This window comes from Petaurus breviceps, unplaced genomic scaffold (assembly GCF_028583685.1).
Source record: "Petaurus breviceps papuanus isolate PSGF00001 unplaced genomic scaffold, PetGlider_PUasm1.0 151, whole genome shotgun sequence".
Lineage (NCBI taxonomy): Eukaryota > Metazoa > Chordata > Mammalia > Diprotodontia > Petauridae > Petaurus > Petaurus breviceps.
This window is the reverse complement of record NW_027185712.1, coordinates 17,261,098-17,285,597: the sequence shown is the minus strand read 5'-3', so window position 1 is coordinate 17,285,597 and position 24,500 is coordinate 17,261,098. Positions and strand designations below refer to the sequence as shown.

Here is a 24,500-nt window from a genome sequence, read left to right as displayed (position 1 = left end):
AAATGTTAAAAAAAATTGTTTTTTATATGCAACTGGGAAATAAGACATACAGGCACTGGGATATAGAAATCCATCTTGACCTACTAGAAAGTTGAGGGGGATGGGGGAGGATATAAGAGAGAATAGATTGGGGGAAGGCGTATTCAGTAGCCTTATTATCTTGGGGTGGGGGGTAGGGGAAAGCTGGGGAGAAAATTTGCCACTCAAAATATGTGGAAATGAATGTTGAAAACTAAAAACAAATAAATAAAAGATTAATTACCCCCAAAATTTTTTTTAATTTTTAAAAAATACTTTTTAACAACCAACTAAAAAAAGAGCAACTCTTTATGTGTTTACTGTTCAGAAAATCATAAAAATATAGGGATCTCAAAAGACAACATCATTCAACTTCTGCCTCAAGAGGTAAATAAACCCGTGAAAGTCTTTACGCAAGGACATGGACTCACAAGGGTTAAAAAAAAAAAATTAGGTCAGAAAATACTAATCGACTATAAATTTAAAAAAATCTAAAATACAAGGAATATTATGTATTAATTCCTCAGATTTGGAAGGAAAGGCATTCTTGAACCTACTTCCTCATTTTCAAAGCAGAAAAATTATTATTTTCTAAATCTATAAAAGTAGAGTTATACCACAATTTACAAAGTAAAATTACCACATCTTTTGTTGCTTTTTAGGATACTGACTAAATGATAAGTTTTAAGTCAGTGATTTCCAACTTAGGGGCTGCCCTGGGACCTTCACAAACATTACAAAAAATTTATATAGATATTTTCTTCATCAAGAGACACTATAGCCACTCTCACATAGAGGCTTGTAAAATTTTGACAATGTAAAGGGGTCAGACTACTTGAAAAAAGGTTAAGAGCTACTGAAATAAGAAAATCCCATTTTGCCCTATAAATGCATTGGAATGGAGAATTTTAATGATTGGCATTAAATTTCTAGTAGAAAGAATGTTTTCTTCAGCAACACTAATTGGCAATTTGTTAGTAGGTAAAAAGTATATACCTTGAAGGAAACCTCATTAGGAGTGCCAGCTACCTCATATTTGACCACTTTTAACAGTATTTTACCACATGGGTTCTCTTATTGTGAACAAGTTTCAAGTGTTAATTTTGGTAATCTTTTGTCTGAACTTCTGATATCATTTTTAGTTAAGTTCCAAAAAAACTTGCCTTTAAAATTATAAATTCTTAAAAAAGGAGTATTTCAAACCCAACAATTATACAAGAGAAAAAAGTAAATACATCTTTAACCAAGATGAAACCTTGGTATCTATTCCTAGCTTGGCCATTAGCAAGTTGTGTGAGTATAGTCAAACCATCATTTCTCCAGGCCACAATTTCTTCACTCCTAAAATGAAGTAGGTTGAACTAGATGATCTCTGATGTACTGTCCAATTCTAATATACTAAAATTCTATAATAACTTACATTCTGAAACAACTTAACCTATAAAAATGAGGGGGTTGGATTAGATAGCTTCTAAGGCAGTTAAAACTTCCAGTTTTAAATCTATGAGCTTATTATTGTACCAAAACACATACCAGGTTTGCACGTTTCTGCAATACTGAGGGCACAAGCACGACCAAAGACAACCAAATCCAGAAGAGAATTTGCTCCTAGTCGATTAGCACCATGTACTGATGCAGAGGCTGCTTCACCACAAGCATAAAGACCAGGTACAATTTGATCTGCACCATTCACATGTCTAAGAACCTGTTCAAATAACAAAATAATTGATATAAAATATTATTTTATATTTTTAAAAAAGATTTAATGGATGTGCATATGTATGCATGTGTGTGCATGTACACACACAGAGTAAGAATATCAATGAAATATTTTGTATGCCTGTATTGTGTTTTCCTTCCTCAGAGGCTCTCAAACTTATTTGGCCTGCTGACCCCTTTAAAAAAAAAAAGTTACTCAGCACCCCCCCTGGGGTTTGGTTAATCTTTATTTTTATTCAATGCCTCTCAATTGCACCTGAGGCCATTACCACCCCCCCTGGACCATTCCACTGCCCCGCAGCAGGTAGCACCCACTTTGGGAACCCATGCTAGGCATATTTACCAATGTCACTGGGATGCGAATTACCAATGAGACATAGGGCACTTACAATACCTCCAAAATCATTGTATTTCTTATTTTTATTAGCAATCTGTTTTCCTCAACATTTAATATCTTGGCCTTATTTATTACAATTTTATCTTGTGATTTTTATTTTTGTGATACCATAAAACATACTCAAAACTAAATATTACAGGATATAAATTTACAAAGGAAAGTCATTTATTCCTATTTATTTCTTAAGAAGTAGCTATAGTTTTCAATAAGAATTAAAAAACTGCTTTTGCAAAAACTTACAAAAACAAGCCTTTATTAAGTGCCTATTATGTATAAGGCACTGTGTTTCAGCACACAAATAAGATGAAAAGCAGTACTTGCTATCAAGAAACTAACATTTTCAATTTAAATCACAAACCTTTTTATATAATGAACATCACTGCTACACAGAAGTTCCAACTGTCAATATCTATTGATTGTTACTGAAAAATGAAAATCAAATCCAGGAACCTTAAAAAGTTTGATTTACAGCAATTTAAGGTAGTAATCTCTGAATACATAGAAGCTGGTAGAATAAATATCTAAATACATCTAACTGAATAATTTTATGCAGTAAAATTATAAGCTGACCTTGTCACCAATACTTTTTAAACATTTTAAGTTAAATCCTTTTCCTTAATATGCTTAGTTCTTAACTTTAAATCCTTACCTGCCCCTTATAGTTTGTAGGAATGCCCCCCATATTATAATGCACAGTAGGAAGTACAGGAATTGGTTCCTTGGTGACATCCACACCAGCAAATATCATTGCTGTTTCTGATATTCCAGGCAGGCGAGTTGATAGCTGCTCAGGTGGTAGGTGGTGTAACTGCAGAAAGACATGGTCTTTTTCAGGACCACAGCCTCTAAACAAAGGAAAGAATTAATTCATCTTTCAGAATAAAAATAAAAGATAAATTTTTGTAATGCTACACATGTGCTAGTCTCCCAAGTTTACAATTTGGGGGTTATCTTTAATCAATCCCCTTCCCTCTTCCTCCCCCTTTTAAAGTTACTATTCAACTAATTCAACCTGTAAATGTTTCTCATTTCTGTCTTCTCTAGATCCACTGTCACAATCTGCTAGTATAGGCCCTCATTATAACTAACTAGACTACTTCAAAAGCTTCTTAAGAGGGCTTCCTGCTTTCACTCTTGGCCCTCCAATTTATCTTTCATATTGCTACCATAATAAGTTTATTTTGTACAAATGTGGTCACTCTTATGCTCAAAAATCTTCAGTGGCTCCCTACTGATTTCCAAGTAAAATTACTTTGCTTAGTGTTCAGTCCTCCACTTTACTTTTCCAGCCTTATCTCACATTACTCCCTTTCCACTTACCTTAGTTTCAAAGCAATCGATATTTTCTGTCTTCAAACATACCTTTGTGTCCACATGCCACCATACCTTTATTCCCTTTCCTCTACCTGTTCAACTGCTATTCATCCTTTGAAGCCCTACTTAAATGCCAACTCCTAAAATAAAGTCTTCTCTGATTTCCTGGTCAGCAATAACCTTTCCTTTCAGATTTCAAATAACACTTTGTTTTCTAACTCACTGTAAGTTCTACAAGGGTAAAAACAATGTTATATCTAAATTATCTCTTTTCCAGTGCCAAAAACACTGTTATGAATAAAGTAGGTACTAATATTAATAATAACAACTTAAATTAGTGAATTTTATATTTTAACCAAAGTCTAAGGGATTGACAAAGTTCTTTTATTGTATTAGAATATTAACTGAAACAAATCAGGGTTTAGGAATATGTTGGGTCTGTTTAGAAACCTGTGTGGAAATGCTACAGATATTCAAAGAAGGTAACAGGAAAGGAAGAACTTGGGTCTGACCAGTTGTTTAAAGGGTATAATAAGGATTTTCATATGACTAAAATGCAGCCTATCTGGGTCTTTTTGAGAATTTTAGAGTTCAAGACAGGCTGATTTAAAGATCCTACTAGATCTCTTGAGAGATCAAAGAATGACAAAAAGTGAACTGAGAGAAGAATTCAGCAGACCTGGGCCATTTATAGAGAGGGAACAAATATCTCCCTCCAAGACCATTGCTGTATCACAGCAGAGTCCCATAGAAATTGTTTTTTTTTTTAAGCAATTGGGGTTAAGTAACTTGTTCAAGGTTACACGGCCAGTTATTTCTGGGTGTGGTGCTAAGTATCTGAGCCCGGATTCGATCCCCTGGTCATCCCGACATTGGGGCCGGTGCTATTATTCGCTGTGCCACCTGGCCACCCCAAAATTGTTTTATTTGGTTGAATATACTCCACATATAATATAGTTTAGAACTATGTGCATTAAAATGGCCAAACTTTATTTTAACAATTTGAGCACTTAAAAAATAGGCTCTGGCTGTATGGAAAATCCACTTATGTAGAAAACCTCATTCACTGAAAATGCCAACTAAATCTGAGCATATTAAGAACCAGAAGTATAGAAAGCTAGCAGACATTACACCAGGAGTGGGGAACCTGCAGCCTCGAGACGACATGTGGCCCTCTAGGTCCTCAAGTGCAGCCCTTTGAACAATGTTCTGTGAAGTCTGGATTCAGTCAAAGGGTCACACCTGAGGGCCCCAGGTAGCCTTGAGATCACAGGTTCCCCACCCTTGCATTAGACAGAAAAGAACCACATAGAAGATATTTCTTTGTGACAAGAACAAAGCCCAACTCAGCAAAATTAAGTGAGACTATGTAGTATCAAAATTTATAAACATGAAATTCATTCCTTCTATGCATTTCAAGTATTGATCAAAAATATATTTGGACATCTCTGAAAATTAAACAAACCTTCCTTCACGGATTTCAATGGTCATAGAACGAGATACAACATCTCGGGAGGCCAGATCCTTTGCAACAGGTGCATATCTTTCCATAAATCTTTCACCTTGACTATTAATAAGAATGCCTCCCTCACCACGACATCCTTCTGTGATAAGACAGCCAGCACCATATATGCCTGTAAAACAACAAAACGCAAACACATTAATGAATCATTTGCAATGAAAGAATTATAAGCTCTGAAATTTCAATTTGAATTACACTCCTTCGAAACAAATTTTGGGGAAGGGAGTTAGGACAAAAAGAACATAAGTAAAAGTATCAGGCTGAGAACAGAATCAAAAAGAGTGGAGGAAAGGTGAAAGAACAATACTAGGTTATTAGGAGAGAAAGATAATCCAAAATTGGCAAAGACAAAAAAGTTTAGGTGGCCATGGAACTAAGTAGTGAGGAAGAAGCAAGCACACTTAGTTAAAAATTTACCATAAGGATTTTAAAGTCACAGTCTAAGAAATGCTTTGAAGTTGATTTTTCTACTTACAACATTCTTTTATGAATGATTTATTTTAGATGAGAATAAAACTAAATATGCGAAATTCATATGACTTAATAAAGACTACATTAAAAGTTTTCTCCATGCTTCCTAACCCCAAAGAGAGGAAAGAAACATATTTGAAGTGTAAGTAAAAGATTTAAAATTTCATTAGTCAACCAGATGGTTAGATAGTTAAAAATCTTGAACTTAATAAGTGGCAAATAAAACGAACATTTCCATATGCCAAGAAAAAGAAAGGATTTCATGTGAAACTACAAGTCTATTATACAGTCTGTTCCAAAAATTTTAGTGCAGATTGTAAGCTTGTCCTTTTAAGTTTATAATAAATTCAATATGGAACTTTCAAAGCTGTTCTGCTTTTCTATATTTTTTTCTGGTCTTCTTTCTGTTCTCTTTTATGTATTTTGAAAAATGCTTTATCTCTTCTTTTTCTTTGGCAACCCTATTACTAGCATAGCCTTTAAAACAAAAAAGAAACTTGTCTATTTTTAATGTACTCCCTTTTTTAGTTTCCCTAATTTAAAGTGTTTTTCAATAGTGATTGATATTCTAAGAACTCAAAAGTTGGGGCGGCTAGGTGGCGCAGTGTGTAAGAGCACTGGCCCCAGAGTTGGGAGGACCCGGGATCGGTTCTGCCTCAGATACTTAAAACCAAAAACAAAAAAACTGGCTGTGTAACCTTGGACAAGTTACTTAACCCCAATTGCTTTAAAAAAAACAACAACTCAAAAGTTGTGTTAGAATACAAGTTCCGATCTATTTTTACAGGGAGAATTTAGAAATTTAACTTCTTAGTAGATAAAGAACAGCCAAAATTAACTAATTTTCTATATGTTTAGAAATGTGAATGAAAGTTTATTATTTACTAGATAAAATGATCCAAAAAAAAAAAAAGAGGAACTTGCTCTAAATATTAAGCTCTTGCTTAATATTTAAGCATATTAAAGTGTCAAGATTTAGGAGATACCCTTTTCTCCACAGCTAAGACCCAACAAGCACGCTGTGCCCTGAGCTTGGCAAAACAACATTTTGTGCTCAATCTCTGGATGATTTCAGCCACAGCAAAATCCCAGAATTGTTTCATATAATTATTGTATTGTTTTGACTAGCACCAAGTGTTCTCTGAGTTCCAATAAGTTTTGGTCATGAAGCCCTGCTATGAATCAAATTTGTCACATTGTTGCTATTACCCCTCATTGTTAGGGCTACAGTTCACTGCATAGCCATTGGTTTAAATATTGAGATTTGGTCACTAATTCAAGTCCCCCCCCACTAAGGGGCAGGTTCCAGCACGTGTCTAATCTGCCTCCTTGGCTGGTAAGCCTTTGAAATTAAATGTTTTGATTCCTTATTCTCCTGTCTCTAGCCTGCTCTGTTCTGCTCTGGCCACCCATAGGTTAGAGGCTAGTGTAATCCAGTCAATAGTTAAGGACATAACAATTTATACTCACGACCCTAACTCATCAAAGAGAGTTTCAATTATGTTCATTATAGATCAATATGCAATGTTTAATAGTAGAGGAAGTTATAAAACATTTTAGAGTTTCCCATCAAACATTTCAGCATTTAATTGGGTAAACTTGAATTATTCTGAAAATTCTCTTATGTGGGAAACCTTTTGTTACCCAATGATGATGGATAAATTATATCAGAATATTTTTTTTAATCCCAATGCTAGAAAAAGTCTTTATGAGTTCACAAATCCTTCAGACTTGGTTAATCTTTCTTAACTTATATTAAGCTAATGTCTATTAAATGGTCTTTTAAAAAGCTTGTACTAAGTGTGAGTAACTTTTACATTTGATCAAGTTAGTTACTTCATACCTGTGGGATGGAACTGTACAAACTCCAAGTCTTGACAAGGAAGGCCAGCTCGAGTAACCATAGCTGTGCCATCTCCTGTGCTTGTATGAGCAGAAGTACAGCTGAAATAGGTACGCCCGTAACCCCTGTGAAACATGTTGAGGAAATATTAGGAAGAGACTTATAATACAGAACAGTTAGTATTTCCTAGTAGTTGTAATGTTACAAATATATATTTTATAAAATTTTTAAAATTCATATTTTTAATTTAAATTATCTATATAATATTTTATAAATATAAATTACATAATTTATATAAAATATAATATCTATATAATAAAATAAATATAAATTTAAAAAATATTTATATTTATATAAGATCCTCCCTGCCCATTAACAGGCCTCACTGGGAGCCCATTAAGGGAAGTTTGCTAAGGGGAAGGTTGCTTGTGGGAAGGCTTTCACACCTTTTGTTAATTTCTAATTAGTCATTGAGTCAAGAGGGCTGTGATGCCCTTCAGCTCTAAAAAGGGTATATATACTCTAAGGTTAGCATTTTGCTTTGGGGATCACTCACTGTAAAAGTATTCTTATGATCTGATCAGATGAGACTCTGGGTAGCCATTAAGGAGCACTCCCTTCCCCACCTTTGAAAAACCCAGATGTTGATGCTTCTCTTTATGGTAATTATGCATGTATTATCTTTGTCAGACAGTTGGATCTGTCTGTTCATCTGTGTTAATTTCTCAGACAGAAGCCTTGTCTGTTGGTATTTATTTCTCTGATTGTTATTGTCTCTTCTTTTCTTTATATTGGATTCTCTCTAAGTTCAGGGTGCTGATTTTTCTCCTGAACTAATGGATGTAATTAAAAAAAAGATTGTTGACCCCTTGAACTGCTATCTTTCCTAGTAAAGCAGATCTAAGAACCTGTGCTAGCAGCCATCCTGGGTATGCTAGGGTGTTTGCTGCTACAGTAGCATAAGCAAATAACAGAGGGTACTTAACCTACACAGCACAAAGCTAAGTGATCTTTGCCTATAAAAGCAGAGGGTTAAACTAGAAGATTTCTAGGTGTCCTTCTAAGCTCTATTATTCTATGAGTGAAGTTACAAAATCTTCTTCTCTACATTTAACAGTTTTTACATTCTTACCCAGTTGCAATAACTGTATTCTTTGCTCTTATACGATGTATGGATCCATCTTCTAAGCACAATGCAATTACTCCTCGGCACTCTCCATCTTCCATCAAGAGATCCAAGGCAAAATACTCCACAAAATAACTGGTATCATACCTCAGAGACTAGAAATGAAAAGTATTATTAGAAGATTTTCAACTGAGCTTTAAATGTTTTAAAAATGCTACTAGTACTAGCCAATCTTATTTGGATCAGTTGAGGCAGTAACAAAATTTAGGCCCTTCTGCTGAATTTTTCCAGTATGATTTTAATATGGCAGTACTAGAATTAGGAAAAATACATATAATAACAATATTATGCCTAGATAAGGGGCATGTGGTAGGAATTCTTTCAAAATAGAGGTATCTCAAGTAAGACACATTAACAATGATAACAATACTATATAGCAGAAAAGTATTATTTTCAATCCTTGAACTACGCACATCTGAAGAGAAAGGAAAGCACTACTTTGGAGTTTCCTAAACTATTGAAGGTTAAATATTTCTACATTAAAGAGGCATCAGTCTACTCTACTTGAAGATATTTTTGTATTTGTTGTTCTTTCATGTCAACAACACTGTATCAGCATACACTCTCCCTCTTCCCCTCCAACCCTGTTCTCTTGTTTCTTTCTCACAGCTTCAGGAGAGCCAAAAATTAGAGCTAGAATCCAAAGGTATTGCTAGAAATACTACAGAAGTTGTAGTGGATCCAGAATGTGGATATAGTTAAATGTCACTGACAAGCAAACTTAGCTTAATACCTTTGATCAAGATTCTTAGTGCTGGTATAGGGCTTTCATCTGACTGGTAAAAGGGTACGACCAGAAAGTAAATTACAGACATCATCAAAGCAACCAGCTGGAGTACTCAAGTGGCAGAGTAAAATTTGCAGTTCCCCTTTAATAAGAACTGAAAATTTCAAGTCCTTTACCTATTCATCTAACCTCAAAAAGGTAGAGGATTGATAAAAATTTAATCGAATCCAGATGACTCAGTTTTTCTATGATCTATAAAACTTTATTTTAGATTTAACAAAAGTATATTGCAATGCAAGTCAATTTAGGTGATAAGAGGTAGAAGAATCTTAAAATACTTTTTTCAATCTTAATTTTTACTTATTAAATTAAAAAAAAACCTTTTGCTAAGAAAACCCATGAAGCAACAAAACTTTGTTGCTTGAATGTAACTTTTCACAGCATGATAACTTTCTAATAATTCTAACAATGATCTCGAAAGTGGGGTTTACTAGACAATCAATCAACAAACATTATTAAGTTCCTACTATGTGTTAAACACTGTTCTAGGTGCTGGTGATATAAAGACAAAAAAAATAATTTCCCTTCTCAAAGAACTTACATTCTATCAGGAAAAACAAAATATACACATATAAGTAGATATAAAATAAGTGTAAGTTCATTAAATAAAAGGTTGTTAATGAGAACTAATATAAGTATTTGTAGGTTATCAACTATTAGAACTCATATCTGTATAAAAGAATAAAAAATTAAGCTATACTGCTATTTTTAATACATCAATTTATCTCCCTTGTTCTGCATGTCAGCCTATTCACTTTCGTTATATTAGCATAGTACCAACAACACAGCAAGTGATTAATAAATTTTTATTGTTCATTTGATACATACATTCCTAGGCAAAGAGTGGGGTATCCACAGCATGGAGGGGTGAGGGTAGCACTGTCACTCATTTGTTCACTTTCGGCATAGTCTAATATATAATTTATGTATGGCACTTAAAGAGTATTAATGGATTATTATATTATCTAGTTTTAACTAGTCCTCATAAAACGAAAAAGTGGCTAAAAAAAATTCTGGTAAAGACAGATTGAAGATAATGCTTCTAACACGAAAAGAAGTTTAGCACAGAGCCTGGCACACAGTAGGCACACTTCAAATGAGAAGTGAACAATAAAATGGCAAAGCTGATGCTTCTCTTACTCCTAGTATTAGGTCTTGACAGAAGGATTATAAGGAAAAAATCATGATGATCTAATGAAATATGGTAAGAAGTCAGCCAAACAAATTCAAAATGACCAAGATTATCTAAAATATGGGCAAACATGCATTATTATTAATGATTAATTTTGCCCAGTGTGCATTGTATATATTACGCTGAATTGCAAATAAGTTTATAATGTACATTTATTAAGGAGAGGAGTTGAACCTCTGATTATAAAGGTTTAAGTTTTATGCAATTGCCAGCTCTGCCACCTTAATAACTCTTTTCTTGAGCATTTATTTGTTAGAATAGGATATTTAGATAAATTCATGTCTTGTTCTTAAGGCTCATTGAGTGATGTTGGCCTTATTTCTCTTGTCCTTTCGTACTGGGAGAAATAAATATACAGATAGAAACCGACCTGGATTTCTCCGGTCTGAACTCAGATCACGTAGGACTTTAATCGTTGAACAAACGAACCATTAATAGCGGTTACACCATTTGGATGTCCTGATCCAACATCGAGGTCGTAAACCCTAATTGTCGATATGAGCTCTAAAATAGGATTGCGCTGTTATCCCTGGGGTAACTTGGTCCGTTGATCAATATTTGGGTCAATAATAGGCTTTATGCACTTAGATTAGTCAATCTTAGTAATACTATTCGGAGGTTGTTTTATACTCCGAGGTCACCCCAACCAAAAGTTGTAGCTTAATAGTGTTGTCAATTATTCCTTTTGGGTAAATTAAGTTTGGCTGTAAGCTATGAACTTTAAGCTCCACAGGGTCTTCTCGTCTTGTAGGTTAATCCCCGCCTCTGCACGGGGAGGTCAATTTCACTGATTTAGAATAAGAGACAGTTAAACCCTCGTGATGCCATTCATACAAGTCTCTATTTAAGGGACAAGTGATTATGCTACCTTTGCACGGTCAGGATACCTCGGCCGGCCGTTGAAGTTAGACTCACTGGGCAGGCGTTGCCTCTAATATTTATTATGCTAGAGGTGATGTTTTTGGTAAACAGGTGGGGTTAGAGTTTGCCGAGTTCCTTTTATTCTATTTAATCTTTCCTTTATATGCATTCCTGTGTTGGGTTAACAATTGGTGTAATAGGTTGCTAGTTAATGGTTCTTATTATTTGGTTGTTAATTGTTAGTGGGTGTTCCGTTGCTAATTTAGGCTTATGCTTGGAGAAAGTGTTTCTTGTTACTGATTTTAGCAGTATGTCTTCTATAGGTTTATAGAGTCATCCAATATTAAGTATTAGGGAATTTGGTATTATTTAGGTAATTTAGTGTGTTTAATGGTTTGAGCTTTAACGCTTTCTTAATTGATGGCTGCTTTTAGGCCTACAATGTGTGTGAGTCTACCATTATCCTCTAGGTAAGTTTGTCTACTTAGTCAAAAGGGCTGTCCCCCTTTTGATTAGCTTTTAAATTTAAATTAGGTTTATGGTGTACTTTTATTAAATTTAAAGTTGAACTAAAATTCATGTTTTGGATAACCAGCTATCTTCAAGTTCGGTAGGCTTTTTACCTCTACTATAGAATTTTCTCACTATTTTGCTACATAGTAATTGAGATATTAGCTAATTATCTCAACTAGCAAGAGTTTTAAAAACTAAGCTTTTGCTGTCAAAAAACAAAATGTATCACGGATAGACTGTGTGTGTGTGAGTGTGTGTGTGTATACACACACATACATATACATACATACATACACACACTTAAAAAGAAGTTTCAGTTGGTTTTGAACCCAGTTGTTGAAAAATAAAAATGAGAACTTCTGGATAATTTCTAACAAACTACTGGCATCAAGCTTCCCTGATTAACATCAGGAAAAATAGATATTCACAAATTTGCAAGTGCATAATTGCATATTTCAACTGCATAACTGATAGAGGGGGCTGAAAAATTATTGTCATACCTAAGTAGGCAGAACTAACAAAACATGACTTTTATTTTGAATCTATGTATCTTTGTGAAGCATATTTTCTCCCTTGATAAGCATTGAGTATCAAAATAAACTGAACTTAGAAACAGACCACTGGATTGGTATATCACAAAATATTACACCAAGATTTTTTAAAAACTATGAAGCATATTTGATTACACTGAGCTCAAAATACCAATAATAGTATTGTAGTGAGATCAAAGATTTTTGTCTGTTTTGTAATGCATATGTTAATGAAATAGTACATGTATTTATTTCATAAATATAAAATAAGGATAAATGCTCAAAACATTTTTAAAGGTATGTCACCAAAAAATTTTGGAAACCACTTTGTAACTACAAGATCAATAAACTGTTTTTATGTTCCCAGTAGTATTTTGCAGTTTTATACTAAATCACCCATATATTTCTACCCAGGGCCCCTGATGTCAACTAATATAAGGATTCTTAACCTTTTTCTGTATCATGGACACTGGACCCCTTTGGCAGTCTGGTGAAGTCTATGGATTCCTTCATTTGTGGGACGGCTGGCTCTCATTTCAGGGGTTCTCTTACCCTTCCATACAAAGTGTGCAACAAGGAATGGCCTGTTCTGTCTGCCACACAACAGCATCGATGAGCCTGTCCTCCTTTCCCGAACTTTAGGCTCTGTCCACCAAATGCTCGCTGATAAATCTTTCCTTCTTCTGTTCTACTGAATGGCATGCCATAATTTTCCAACTGTTAAATGTAACAATGTTTCCAAAAACATCTTCAGCTTTAGTATTCAATAAAATCCACAGATAATTTGTAATAGAAAGCAACTTAAGTAGAAATTCAGGGAAAAAACAGAAAAATCATTCCAACGTTAACAATTTAGCCAACATTCAGAGTGATGTCAATGAAAGACAACAAAGGGGCAAGAGAATAATCTTAATAATGGAGAAAATATTTCTTTGTCAAATCAATTCATTATTTCTTCCCTGAGTAATCATCTTTTTATATATTAAATATTTAATAAATATCCTTCTGTTTTAAATCAATGGGACTTAATAGTATACTGTATGATAACAGCATGCAGCACTAACAAAATAACAGCAAAAAATAATGAGTTTTTGTCTTACCTCAACTACCGAAGCAGGTGCTTGCTCTGTCATATAATGAATTGCATCCTGATCACCCAACCAATCAGAACCCTTCACGGTGTCATAGAAATGCCATCTCCAGTTGTCTTCTTCCATATTCCCCAAAGCAGCATTGATTCCTCCCTGAAAACAAAAAAAATTTTCTTAGAAGTCATTCACATTATACACCAATCCAATTTTATTGGAATATCCTTGTATTATTCTAAACAAACTTAATTTTTGAAGTCTAAAATTTCACCTTTATGATATTCATAAATATTCTTCTTGGCATTGGGCATATTTTAGTATTTTTTTAAGTTTATGGCAAAACACCCCTTATGATATAATGAGCCTACTGTTTACTGAACATCAACCAAAGAATACATGGATTAAGTACAGTTAATACCAGGTAATCATAAAATGAATACCTAGCTGGTTACAGTGTCGTATTGGCCTCCCCTTACAGTTTTTCCTAACGGAAAATGGTTTGTAAATTCCAAACTCCTATTAAATTAAGGTTTTAAAGTTTAGCTATCTAATTTCCCTTACCTGTGCTGCAACAGTATGTGACCTGGTGGGGAAAAGCTTTGTAACACATGCTGTATTGAATCCAGCTTCAGAAAGTCCAAAAGCAGCTCGTAAACCTGCTCCTCCAGCGCCTACCACCAATGCATCAAATTCATGGTCTACTACAGGATACTCTGCAGAAATCTAGGAAAGGAAAGTTAAGCTATTAAATATTGGATTCATTATCCTGTTAAGATTTCAATTACTACTGCATTTCAGTGACTATCTGAATTAAAAACCCTTTAAAAAACTTTTTTAAAAGCACAACTGAATTTTATAAACTACTTGAATAGGAGTGTTGTGAAAAAAGCTTTATACACCTTAAACTGTTACATAAATATGAGTTGTTGTTATTAATGATAGCCAATTTCAGTAAACATCCTAAACATTTTCAGAATAACAAAGGGCTACAAAAGATATGGAAGGTATTTTGGGCATGAGAAATAATCCCCCGCAAAAGAGACCACTACCCTCTCTCCTTCACTAGGAAAAGATGTGCACTAGGGAACCAAGCAATCCTCAGGGTGAGGGTCAAAATACTAAATATGCCTTCACCAGAGTAATCTAAAATTTTTATACAAGAAATTTAATCTTAGGATTTTAATTTTTGTGGGAAAACTGTGTATAAAGTATTTACTTAAAGCAATTTAACATATTATTCTCTAGTATCTGCTAGAATCCCAATGACATGAACTTCACTCTTTTGTTATGGTCCCTTCTCCCCACAAGAGAACTATCAGCAAAACTATTCTTAAACTGACTCTTCTTCTAATTACTACAAAATCCAATCATGTTTGAGGGAGGTGCAATGAAATTGCACAGTGGCCAACCTGTATTAAGAGTCTATTAAATGATTTACCCTAAAGTTTCATTAGTATACTTTTAATAATTCCCAGAAGTAACTAACAATCAACTCTTGGGGCACCAATTCTGCCAAACAATTGAGAACTTTAAATCAAGTGAAGCCATGCATTATCATAGCGTGGAAATCAGTGATATTTGTTTGTAACTATGAAATAATTTAACATTCATCCTTTGAGACATTTAAAAACATTAAATACAATCTGCCTAATTTCTTTGAAAGATTGATTTAGGGAGCGGGTAGGTGTCGCAGTGAGTAGAGCACCAGCCCTGGAGTGAAGAGGACCTGAGTTCAAATCTGGCCTCAGACACTTAACACAACAACTAGCTGTGTGACCTTGGGCAAGTCGCTTAACCCCAACTGCCCTCTAAAAAAAAGGCAAAAAAAAAAGATTGATTTAATTGTAAGCAAGCAACAATCTGAATCCTCAAAGTAAAACTAGATCTAAGCAGCTTTCCTTAATTTATCTTCATCTGTTATTTCTGTGATCTTTCAGTTTTGGGATCTATACTGTATCTCCACTCCAACAAATGTGTATGTACACCAATACGATCAATACTATGATAAAATCTAATTCCAAGGCAATGTTAAAGTATATCAACAATACAAAAATAAGTGAACTTACTGAACTTGAAACCTTAGCTGATGATCTTTTTCCTCCATTGACAGTAAAGTGAAAATTTCGAGTGATGGACTGGAAAGTTGCTGGCCACTGCTAAAACACAAATGTGAAAATACGAAAAGTTCTGAAGGAACAGTTATCGTTAAACGATATATTTTAAAAGCTACAGAAAAAAAATTAGAAATTACCCCAAATTGTCTACTTTAAGCCTACGAGCCAACTTCTCCACTTAGTTCTCACACATTCTCCTCTAGTACTTCATTCTTCTTATCATAACTTTGAGTGCTTAAGAGACTTGGGGATAGCAGGATTTGATCTCTGAAGTCACTTAAAAGGGCCACAGGGAACAGAAACTCAAGTAACCTAGAACCTAACTTCCTACTCTCTTTTGCCACTGCTGAGAAAAGTTCTGATTGTGGTCAGTCTTGTTTTCCTCTAGGAATTTCACTGAGAAGTTAGTAAAATCTCCTGCTATTTTGTCTTTGAAAGATACTTGAGATACTATATGTCTAGCAAAGGTTTTTTTTTCATTAGCAGCTTCCGCCATTTATTAATTCATTAGCAGCTTCCACCACTTATTAACACCATGTTGATTTAATACAGCCCTTGGGGCTTGCCCATGGTGCTCTTGCTATATAATGCCCTCGCATTTTGCCAGTTTTTCTTCAGTAGAGAAACCAGGAAAGCTGTAGGACAAGCTCATCGTCAGTAGCCAACAGCTACTGCCAGACACAGTACCTTCTTCATGTGGAACCTGATAGTAGATTTAACCTCATCAACCTTTGCCACCATATTCTCATTGTGGGTGAGAAGAGATGGAAACTTGACAGCTTTGTTCAGACCAGGGCCCAGGATTTGAGGGATTTGCTTGATCAAGGACTCAGAGGCCAAAAAGGCATCAGACTTTTTAGCCAGTTTCTTGACCAATTTCTTGTTCTAATTCAACTTCTTCAGGGCCTCATGTGGGGGATTTCTACAGCCTTTGTTTCATCGCAATGCTGCTGGTCTCCCAGTACACACAGAAAATTTAGGTTGGGTGGATTTGGGCCTGAAGGTGCCAGAGAAACATTTGTCCTTTTGAGGATTGTAGTTCTTCAGACTGATCTGCAGTTCCACAATTTCAAAAATTTTCTTTGTTTGCACTGGGTTCCATGCAGGACCTCCTGCACAGCTTCATAGAGTATGTCAAGAGAGACTTTGCTGCCCATGGCTGCTCACTGGTCACAAACCAGGAAAAGTTAGTAAAGGTTTATGGATCAAAGAAATGAGGAAGACTTTTATTTTCACTCCTCACTGACATTCCCTTAAAGGTTAAAGAGGAAAAACATACCCCATTGAGACCTTTTTACAGTTTATACTCAAACTTCAGAGAAGGAAGTTGTATAGTGGAAAAAACATTAGATTTGATATCAAGAAATCTAGTTATTACCTCAGGCTCTGTCACCATCTATATGATACTAGGTAGAGTATACAATTTAGAAGTCCTTAGAAATTATGTGGCCCAGCCCTTTCACTTTGATGTGGGAACTGAGACCCCAAATTAAGTCTCACCCAAAGTCACACAGAGTAAATTAGCAGCAAGTATAATACTTAAACCCAGGTCATTTATGAAGTGCTTACTTAGCATAGTGCCTGAAACACTGTAGGGACTTATTAATAAATACTCATTCCTTTCCCCCTTTGAAGGCAGGGTAGGTATTCCATAACTTTGAAGTCACTTAAAATGGCCAAAGCGGACAAAAATTTGAGTAACTCCCCTCAGTGTCTAATTGATATATCTCAACATAACTGAGAAGCAGTTCAGTACTGGGGAAAGGGCAGTGGATTTGAAGTCACAGGATTTGGGCTCAAACCTACCTTTATTACTGGCTGTTATTATTAGCTAGATGATGTATTCAGAAAGCTACCTCACCTCTCTGGACCTCAATTTCCTTATCTGTAAAATGAAGGGACTGCACTCAGAGATTCCCAAAATTGTTTGGCCTACTGCCCCCTTTTTTAAAAAAAAATTACTCAATGCTCCCCTGGCATTGAGTTTACCCTTATTTTTACTCATCACTCCCCAAGTGCACCTGAGGCTACTACTGCCCCCTCCTCCCCGTCATTCTAGCGCCCCCAAGGGGCAGTATCACTCATTTTGGGAACCTATGGAAATAGTCTCTAAGGTCCCTTTCCGGTTCTCAATCTATAATCTTGTGATCCTCACTGTATCCTTAAAAGAACCTCCTAACACATTTTAAAGTATTTCATGAAGCCAGGGCTCTCCAGCTTCTTTTGGTTCCACAACAGTAAAATGTAAAAACTCTATGAGCAAACACCTCAATGCGTACATTTACATGATTTATAAATTATGTACATGTGTTACTGGACATATACACACACACACACACACACACACACACACACACAAGAAATATACAAAGCCTATAAATATACAAAAATACACAAGAAATTCTAATAGGAAGGATGAAATAAAAATATTTGATTGCAGAATTAAATGGAAGCTATTAGAAGTTTACTGAGTAGGGAAGTGACATGGTCAGACCTGCATTTTAGAGAAATACCTTCCGCATTTGTGTCAGTCAATAAACATTTATTAAGTACCTACTATGTGCCAGGTACTGTGTGGAAGATGGAGTAAGAGAGAGATTGATGTAGGAATAACAAAATAACAAAAAGAGAAGAGAATGAAATAGGGTGATAGCCATGGGATTGGCTAGAAGGGGACAGATGCTAGTGATGTTACTGTAGAGGCAGAAACAAGAAGATATGGTAAATGACTGGATATGTGAGGTAGGAGGGTATGAAGTTGAAGATAATACTTACCAACCTACTTCCTGATTCTGCCTATTAACTTTGCATCACAGGCCTTCTCATGCTTCTCTGTATTTATTATATTCATTGTTTCTTTAGCATAGTAACGTTCCATTATATCCATGTACCACAATTAATTCAGGCATCAAAAAGGGGGAGGGAATGTTCATTCATCGTCACTATTCCAAATGTATAAGCAATTTAGAAAATTATCCCCAACTCAACTCCTTCCAACCCCACAATATTTCCTGAAAACAAATTTCCAAATAAATATGATTTCCATCAATATCAACAGTCCTCAATGTTTCTATGAAAAGAAACAAATCAGAGAAAATGAAACAGGATTCTAATGTGATCCATGCTGAATGCTTATCCCTGAGGCACGTGTTGCGCCATCACTGGCAAAAGAAACAAAGTGGTCTGTATTGGTTGCTCCTTTAGCAATCTTCTTTCTTCTTGGATTTCTCCTCTTTGATTACAGGGAGGTTTGCAGATTCTTTTTATAGGTAGCTAATAAAGTCACTAACTAGGGGTGGCTAAGTGGCACAGTGAATAGAGCACCGGCCCTGGAGTCAGGAGGACCTGAGTTCAAATCGATCCTGACACTTAACCCCAATTGCCCTGCCTTCTCCCCTCCAAAAATAGCTAAATAAATAAATAAATAGAGTCACTAACTTCCCAGTCACCTTCCTAATTCCAAGAATTTCACTTTATTATTGATTATACAGAAGCAGATGATAGGGAAACCTCTGACTCCATATGAAGAAGGCACATTATTTACTGTGTGCAGCACGTGTCTTGGTTCTGACAATATCGTGGGCTTTGCTAAGATTCTCTCCCAACTCTTTGTAATCAAGCTCCAAAATTTTTGCAAGTGGCCACACCAGGGTACAAAAAATTCTAATAGAACTTCTTTATCAGTACTCGCAATTTCATTAAGTTTTCAGGTGCCACAACTTTTACTACTCTCTGGGAAAGGCTTAGACTTTAGGTATCTCAAGTTACTATCACAGTGAGAATTACTTTGGAGGAATCACTCAAGGCCTTCCCATCACAGAACTCCTCTGGCATAACATTTCTTTCCTTTCAGTCTGATAGCAGCATCATGAACATCTCCAAAGGTAGTGCAGGTCTAACCATGCCACCTCCCCATTCAACAAGTTCTAGTAAAATACTGGTGTCTCCTTCTTGATCCTCTAACAAGACATTCCATTTTCACTGGCTGGCTGTTCCCCACATTTGGAATGCTTTCTCTCCTATCTCTGCCTCCTGGCTTCCTCCAAGTCTCAGCTGAAGTCCCATCTTCTGCAAGAAACCTTTCCCAGTCTGCTTAATTCTACTGCCTTGCCCCGGTGGATTATCTTGCTTATACATAGTTGTTTGCATGTTGTTTAGCCCTTTAGATTTCGATTCCTTGAAAGCATAGACCAGTTTTTTTTGCCCTCCTTTGTATCTTCAGTGGTTAGCACAGGTACGTAGAAGGTTTTGAATAAATGTTTGTCAACTGACTGTTTTGGGCTTTTCTGAATAATGTCAATAATCATATCACATTTATATGCCACTTGAAGTTTTGGAAAAAGCTTTCCTCACAATTTTCTGAAAGGTAGTACAAATGCTATCATTCCTTTTTTACAGATGAAGAAACTGAGGCTCTGAGCAGGTAAGTAATTTGGTCATGGTCACAAAGGTGGAGTCTGGGGTAGGATTTAAAACTCAGAGTGGTGGACTGAGAGCCCAAGTTTCTTTCCACTAGACCAAGCTGCTCTTATGCTTTAAAATAATGTTGCATGGATAAAAAAAATATTAAGTCAGGCTTCAAGAGTCTGAAACCCAGAAACTTTTCTCTTTTAACTTAATTATCTACTTATGTTGTTGTACTTATCTAACTAGATCAATGCTCCCCTAGGAGAAACTACCAGAAAGTACTGAGTATGTTCTGAAAAGAAAACTACATAAAAATAAAACACGAAGAGAATCCTTCAGATTTTGTCAGGTATCAAGTAAATTCCTTAGGAAAAGATGTGAGTGGACATTAACTGAAACCAGTTAATTATGTTACGTGAAAGTAGCTGTAGAAAAGTGTTGAAAACGTATTTTTAAACTATGATATTTATTAAAATAAGGAATTGGCACTATCAGTGCCTTTCAATTGCCCAAGTCGTCCCACGGAATAATAAAAACATGCCAAGTTTAGATAATATCTGATGTGGCCTACTTTAAAGGAATAAAAAAGGCCAGAGAAACTGAGTAACTTTCTTGAGATTATACAGCTAGTTAGTGATAGCAGTGGGATGAGAAACCACGGCTTGGCTGGTTTCTGGTAGTGCAACATGCTACCATTTATTTACCAGATAGATCTGGAAGTTGCTATATCCAGTCCCTTTTTAAATGTCTGAAAATCTAATTCTGTTATGACCCTTCATACATATTATTTTAAGTAAATCTTTGTTGATATCTTTTGTTTCTTACATCATCATAGTTATCCCAAGTGTACTTTCTACTCCCTCTCCCACCTTCATACATTTTTTAAAAATCTACTCTTCTAAGAAAAAAGCTAGTCCAGAACTCTGATTTAGAAAATTATTTTTGGGATAATGATGCCCTCTTAAATTTGTAATAAGCAGCTTACAAAGACTTTACACATATATTTTCTCATTTCATCATAACCTGTGGTGTAAGGAATTATCCAAGGCTGACAGGCTAAAAATCATAAAACCAATGACACTGAAATAGTAAGTTGCAGAGCAAGGTAGGAATAAAACCCAGGTCTCTAGCTTGGTCTACTACATCTGATCATTAGGCTCCTCACTTTCAGTCCTGCTCTCCTAACAAACTTATCCTTGTTGGCATCACCAAGACAGCATGCTCCACATGGAATCTACTCTTTCAAGAATGTTCACGTTGATCTAAAAGTCTAAAATCCTTATCTCATGATTTAAAAACTCTTCACTAAAACCTACCAAACTGTTTACTGCCCCACAACTACTAGCTCTTTTGCTCTGAGGGATGCTTACTCAAAAACTTTGATCTTCTCCTCCTCCATCCATTCATCACTTTTCTTCAAAATAGCATCATGATAGCCCTAAATGACTCCCCTAAATCACATTAACTACCAGGAATCCTCTACCTCCAAAAACTATTTTAGAACCATATAATTTGAGAACTGGAGAGAACTTCACTCAATTCATTCCACTTTGCATATGCAGCTCTAACTGGCTTCAACTCCACAGACGAAGATACTTCTTTGGTGGGTGTCTCTCCCCACTTCCACCTTCCTTTTGTGTATTATCTTCACCCACTAGACTGTAAACTTCTTGTGGGCAGAAACTGTCTTTTTTTTTCTTGATTTTTATCTCCAGCATTCAATACAGTATCTGACACATAGTAGGTGCTTAATAAATGTTTATTGAATAGAACTGAATTATATAGCACCATAAAGTATTTGAATTTGAACATTAATTGCCTCTATAATAAGCAGGACCTTTTTACTTTGAGTAGTTATAATTCTTAGTAAATTCTTCCTTGTATCTATTCCAAATTCACCCCTTTGTAATTTAAATCCTTTGTTCCTACTTCTGAGCTCCGGAGTCAAACAGAACAAGCTGGTAATCTTCCTTCCAGGTAACAGCCAAAGATGGAATCAATGATGTCCCTCATTATGTCTCTGCTATATTGGGCTAAATATCCTTTTTTGTTTTTCAACCATTCCTTATATGGTATGAACTCCAAATCCTTAACTACCATCTAGATACCATAAAAATATTCCTGATATCACTGCCCTGCTCAATAAATTTCATTGGCTCCCCATCACCTATGGGATCAAACATAAACTACTGTTTGAAACTTAAAAGTCCTTCAATACCTGGCTCTAACCAACCTTTACAGCCTTATACATTACTCCCCTTCATACACTCATCCATCCAGCCCAAGTAGCCTTGCCATTCCTCCTAAACATTATAGCTTTTGTACAGGCTGTCCCTCATGCTTGGAATACATTCCTTTCTCACCACCACCTGAAATACCAATTCATATGTGAGGTCTTTCCTGATCCTCTAAGTTGCCAATATCTCTTCTTATTTCCAAAAAAATTGCCACATATTTTATGTATATACGTATGTGTACGAAGTATCTCTCCCTACAGAATGTTAAGTTCCATAAGGCCAGGTAATTTTATATTTTTGTCTTTGTATTCCCAGCACCTAGGACTGTGCTTGGTAAAATGTTTGATGACTGGTCATCCTTGTTGTCTATCTCTGTAGAATTTATCTCCAGTTTATCAATACCCTTCCTAAAATGTGTTGTCCAAATAGTAGGCCTGACCAGGGGCAGAGTACAAACAATGGGGTCAGTCACTTCTCTAGACTTGGAACTATACCTCTCTTAATGCACCCAAATAAGATTACATATTATTATCTCATAATGATATTGTAAGTCACTGAAGCACCTGGATCATTTTCAAATGAATTACTGGTCAGCTATACTCTCCAATCTTATAGATTCAAAATTTTATTTTTTTGGAACCCATGTTAAAGATTTGACATATATGCCTATTAAATTCCTCATATTAGGGACAGTTAGGTGGCACAGTAAGAGCCCCCCCCCCCCCGATTCTGGCTCCGGATACTTAACACCCACACAAAGAAAATGGCCATGTAACCTTGGTCGGTTACTTAACTCCGATTGTTTAAAAAAAAAAGGAAAGAAAAAAATTCATCATATTAAATTAGGCCCACAGTTTTAGTCTGCTAAGCTCTTTTTGGAATCTTACTCTGCCACCCAGGGTGTTAACTGCCCCTTCCAGCACTGTATCATCTACAAATATGGTAAGGATACCTTTATCCAAGTCATAATAAGAAAAATACTAAAAGCAAGAGAGATCTCTGGGGCACTTCACTGAAGACCTACTTCCAAGCTATCTTCACCCATTTAGAGACTACTTTGGGGGTCTGGTTATTCAACCAATTCCAAATCCATCTAAATGGACTAACTTCTAAATCTGTCCTGCTTTTCAACAAAAATGCAACAACAATCCTGAGCTTGCTATATCTTTCACAATTAAAAGCCACCATTTATTTATATCTATATATTATGATATATTCCCCCATTAGACTGTGAGCTCCTTTTGAATAGGGGTTTTGTTTTGCTCTTGCTGTGCATCCCCAGTGCTTAAAACAGTGCCTGGCTCATTGCAGACACAATAATAAATACTTATTGACTATGTAGGGTATTCCAAAAGTCTTAGTGCCACTTTAAGCTATTAAAGCTTAGAACTGCGGGAAGACTGCTGGGACACATTGTATCTGTTTCCTTGTTAAGATCACTAAATAAAGGCAAGCATTCTCAGAAAAGCTTACTTTATCTCCCAACAAAAATAATACTGCAATTTTCCCACGAGCTGCAGGGAACCTGAGGCCATCAGTAACTTGGGAGGTGGCACCGAAGCCTGGAGCCGCTCCCCACGAAGGCTGAGGGGCACAGGGCGGATGGCTGAGGGGGCGGGGGGCATGCCCACAAGGATGCCATCGGTCCTGCACGGAAGCTGCGGCCCTCCAACACGTCCACGCCGCCCTAACACCTCGGGATCTGGGCCAAAGAAGGACGTCCGGGCCCGCAGGGCGGCCAGCGGGGGGTCCAGCCCTCTTTAGCCCCCGGTTGGCATCGCCAGCGTCCAGGACCCGGTCCCCAGGCGGCGCTCCCGGAGGCTCGGACCCCGCAGTCTCTCCCTGACTCCGGCCATCCCCGCCCCAGGGCCAGGCCTGTTCCCCCGGGGGCGGCGCCTGGCGCGTCCCCCGTGACCTTCAGTAGGACTTAGGCCTCCAGGCTCCCGGTCTAGGATCCAGGCCTGCAGAGCGCACCAGCAGCTAGCTGCCCGCTCCGGGTCCCCCCAGCCTCCCCTGCTCCTCTCCCCGTCTGCCTCGGGCTTCCCTTTGGGATGCTTCCCATCAGGGCCTGGAGGCGATGCCGGCTCCATCCCGCTGGTTCCGGGGCGGCCGGGCCCGTAAGCCCTAGGTCGTTCCGGACCCCGCCGGTCGCCTTCGGTCCCCGGGGGCCTCACCGCGGACTCACCGCTCTCGTCAGAGCCAGCCGCCGGCCCAAGAGCAGCCGCGCAGCTACGCTGACCCCCGACATGTCTGTTCGCCTCTACTGGAGAGAGCCGGTGTGGGAAACTCCCCCCCCACCCC

At 36.7% G+C, this 24,500-nt stretch overlaps 1 protein-coding gene, 2 long non-coding RNA genes and 1 pseudogene across 4 annotated transcripts in view; 1 reads left to right on the top strand and 3 right to left on the bottom strand.

The window, feature by feature from the left end:
* The window catches only part of SDHA (succinate dehydrogenase complex flavoprotein subunit A), a 45,725-nt gene extending 21,225 nt beyond the window's left edge, over positions 1 to 24,500 (bottom strand). Inside the window, exons 1-10 of one of the 2 annotated variants that reach the window (XM_069076005.1) lie at positions 24,385 to 24,500; positions 15,508 to 15,597; positions 14,003 to 14,164; positions 13,454 to 13,597; positions 12,906 to 13,070; positions 8,417 to 8,565; positions 7,285 to 7,409; positions 4,914 to 5,082; positions 2,784 to 2,979; positions 1,552 to 1,723 (exon numbers count right to left, since the gene is read on the bottom strand). In XM_069076005.1, coding sequence (XP_068932106.1) covers positions 1,552 to 1,723; positions 2,784 to 2,979; positions 4,914 to 5,082; positions 7,285 to 7,409; positions 8,417 to 8,565; positions 12,906 to 13,070; positions 13,454 to 13,597; positions 14,003 to 14,164; positions 15,508 to 15,597; positions 24,385 to 24,447 — 1,435 coding nt within the window. In that variant the 5' untranslated portion in view covers positions 24,448 to 24,500. The remainder of the gene's footprint in view (positions 1 to 1,551; positions 1,724 to 2,783; positions 2,980 to 4,913; positions 5,083 to 7,284; positions 7,410 to 8,416; positions 8,566 to 12,905; positions 13,071 to 13,453; positions 13,598 to 14,002; positions 14,165 to 15,507; positions 15,598 to 24,384) is intronic. The other variant, XM_069076006.1, reaches the window with a different exon arrangement.
* LOC138152324 (uncharacterized) lies at positions 10,172 to 11,651 on the top strand. The gene is made up of 2 exons (XR_011166074.1): positions 10,172 to 10,971; positions 11,519 to 11,651. It is a non-coding gene; the product is annotated as an uncharacterized lncRNA (long non-coding RNA).
* Positions 10,765 to 11,619, bottom strand: LOC138152316 (uncharacterized). The gene is made up of 2 exons (XR_011166072.1): positions 11,497 to 11,619; positions 10,765 to 11,378 (listed from the first exon to the last, which is right to left on the bottom strand). It is a non-coding gene; the product is annotated as an uncharacterized lncRNA (long non-coding RNA).
* Positions 15,604 to 22,918, bottom strand: LOC138152305 (large ribosomal subunit protein uL1 pseudogene; annotated as a pseudogene).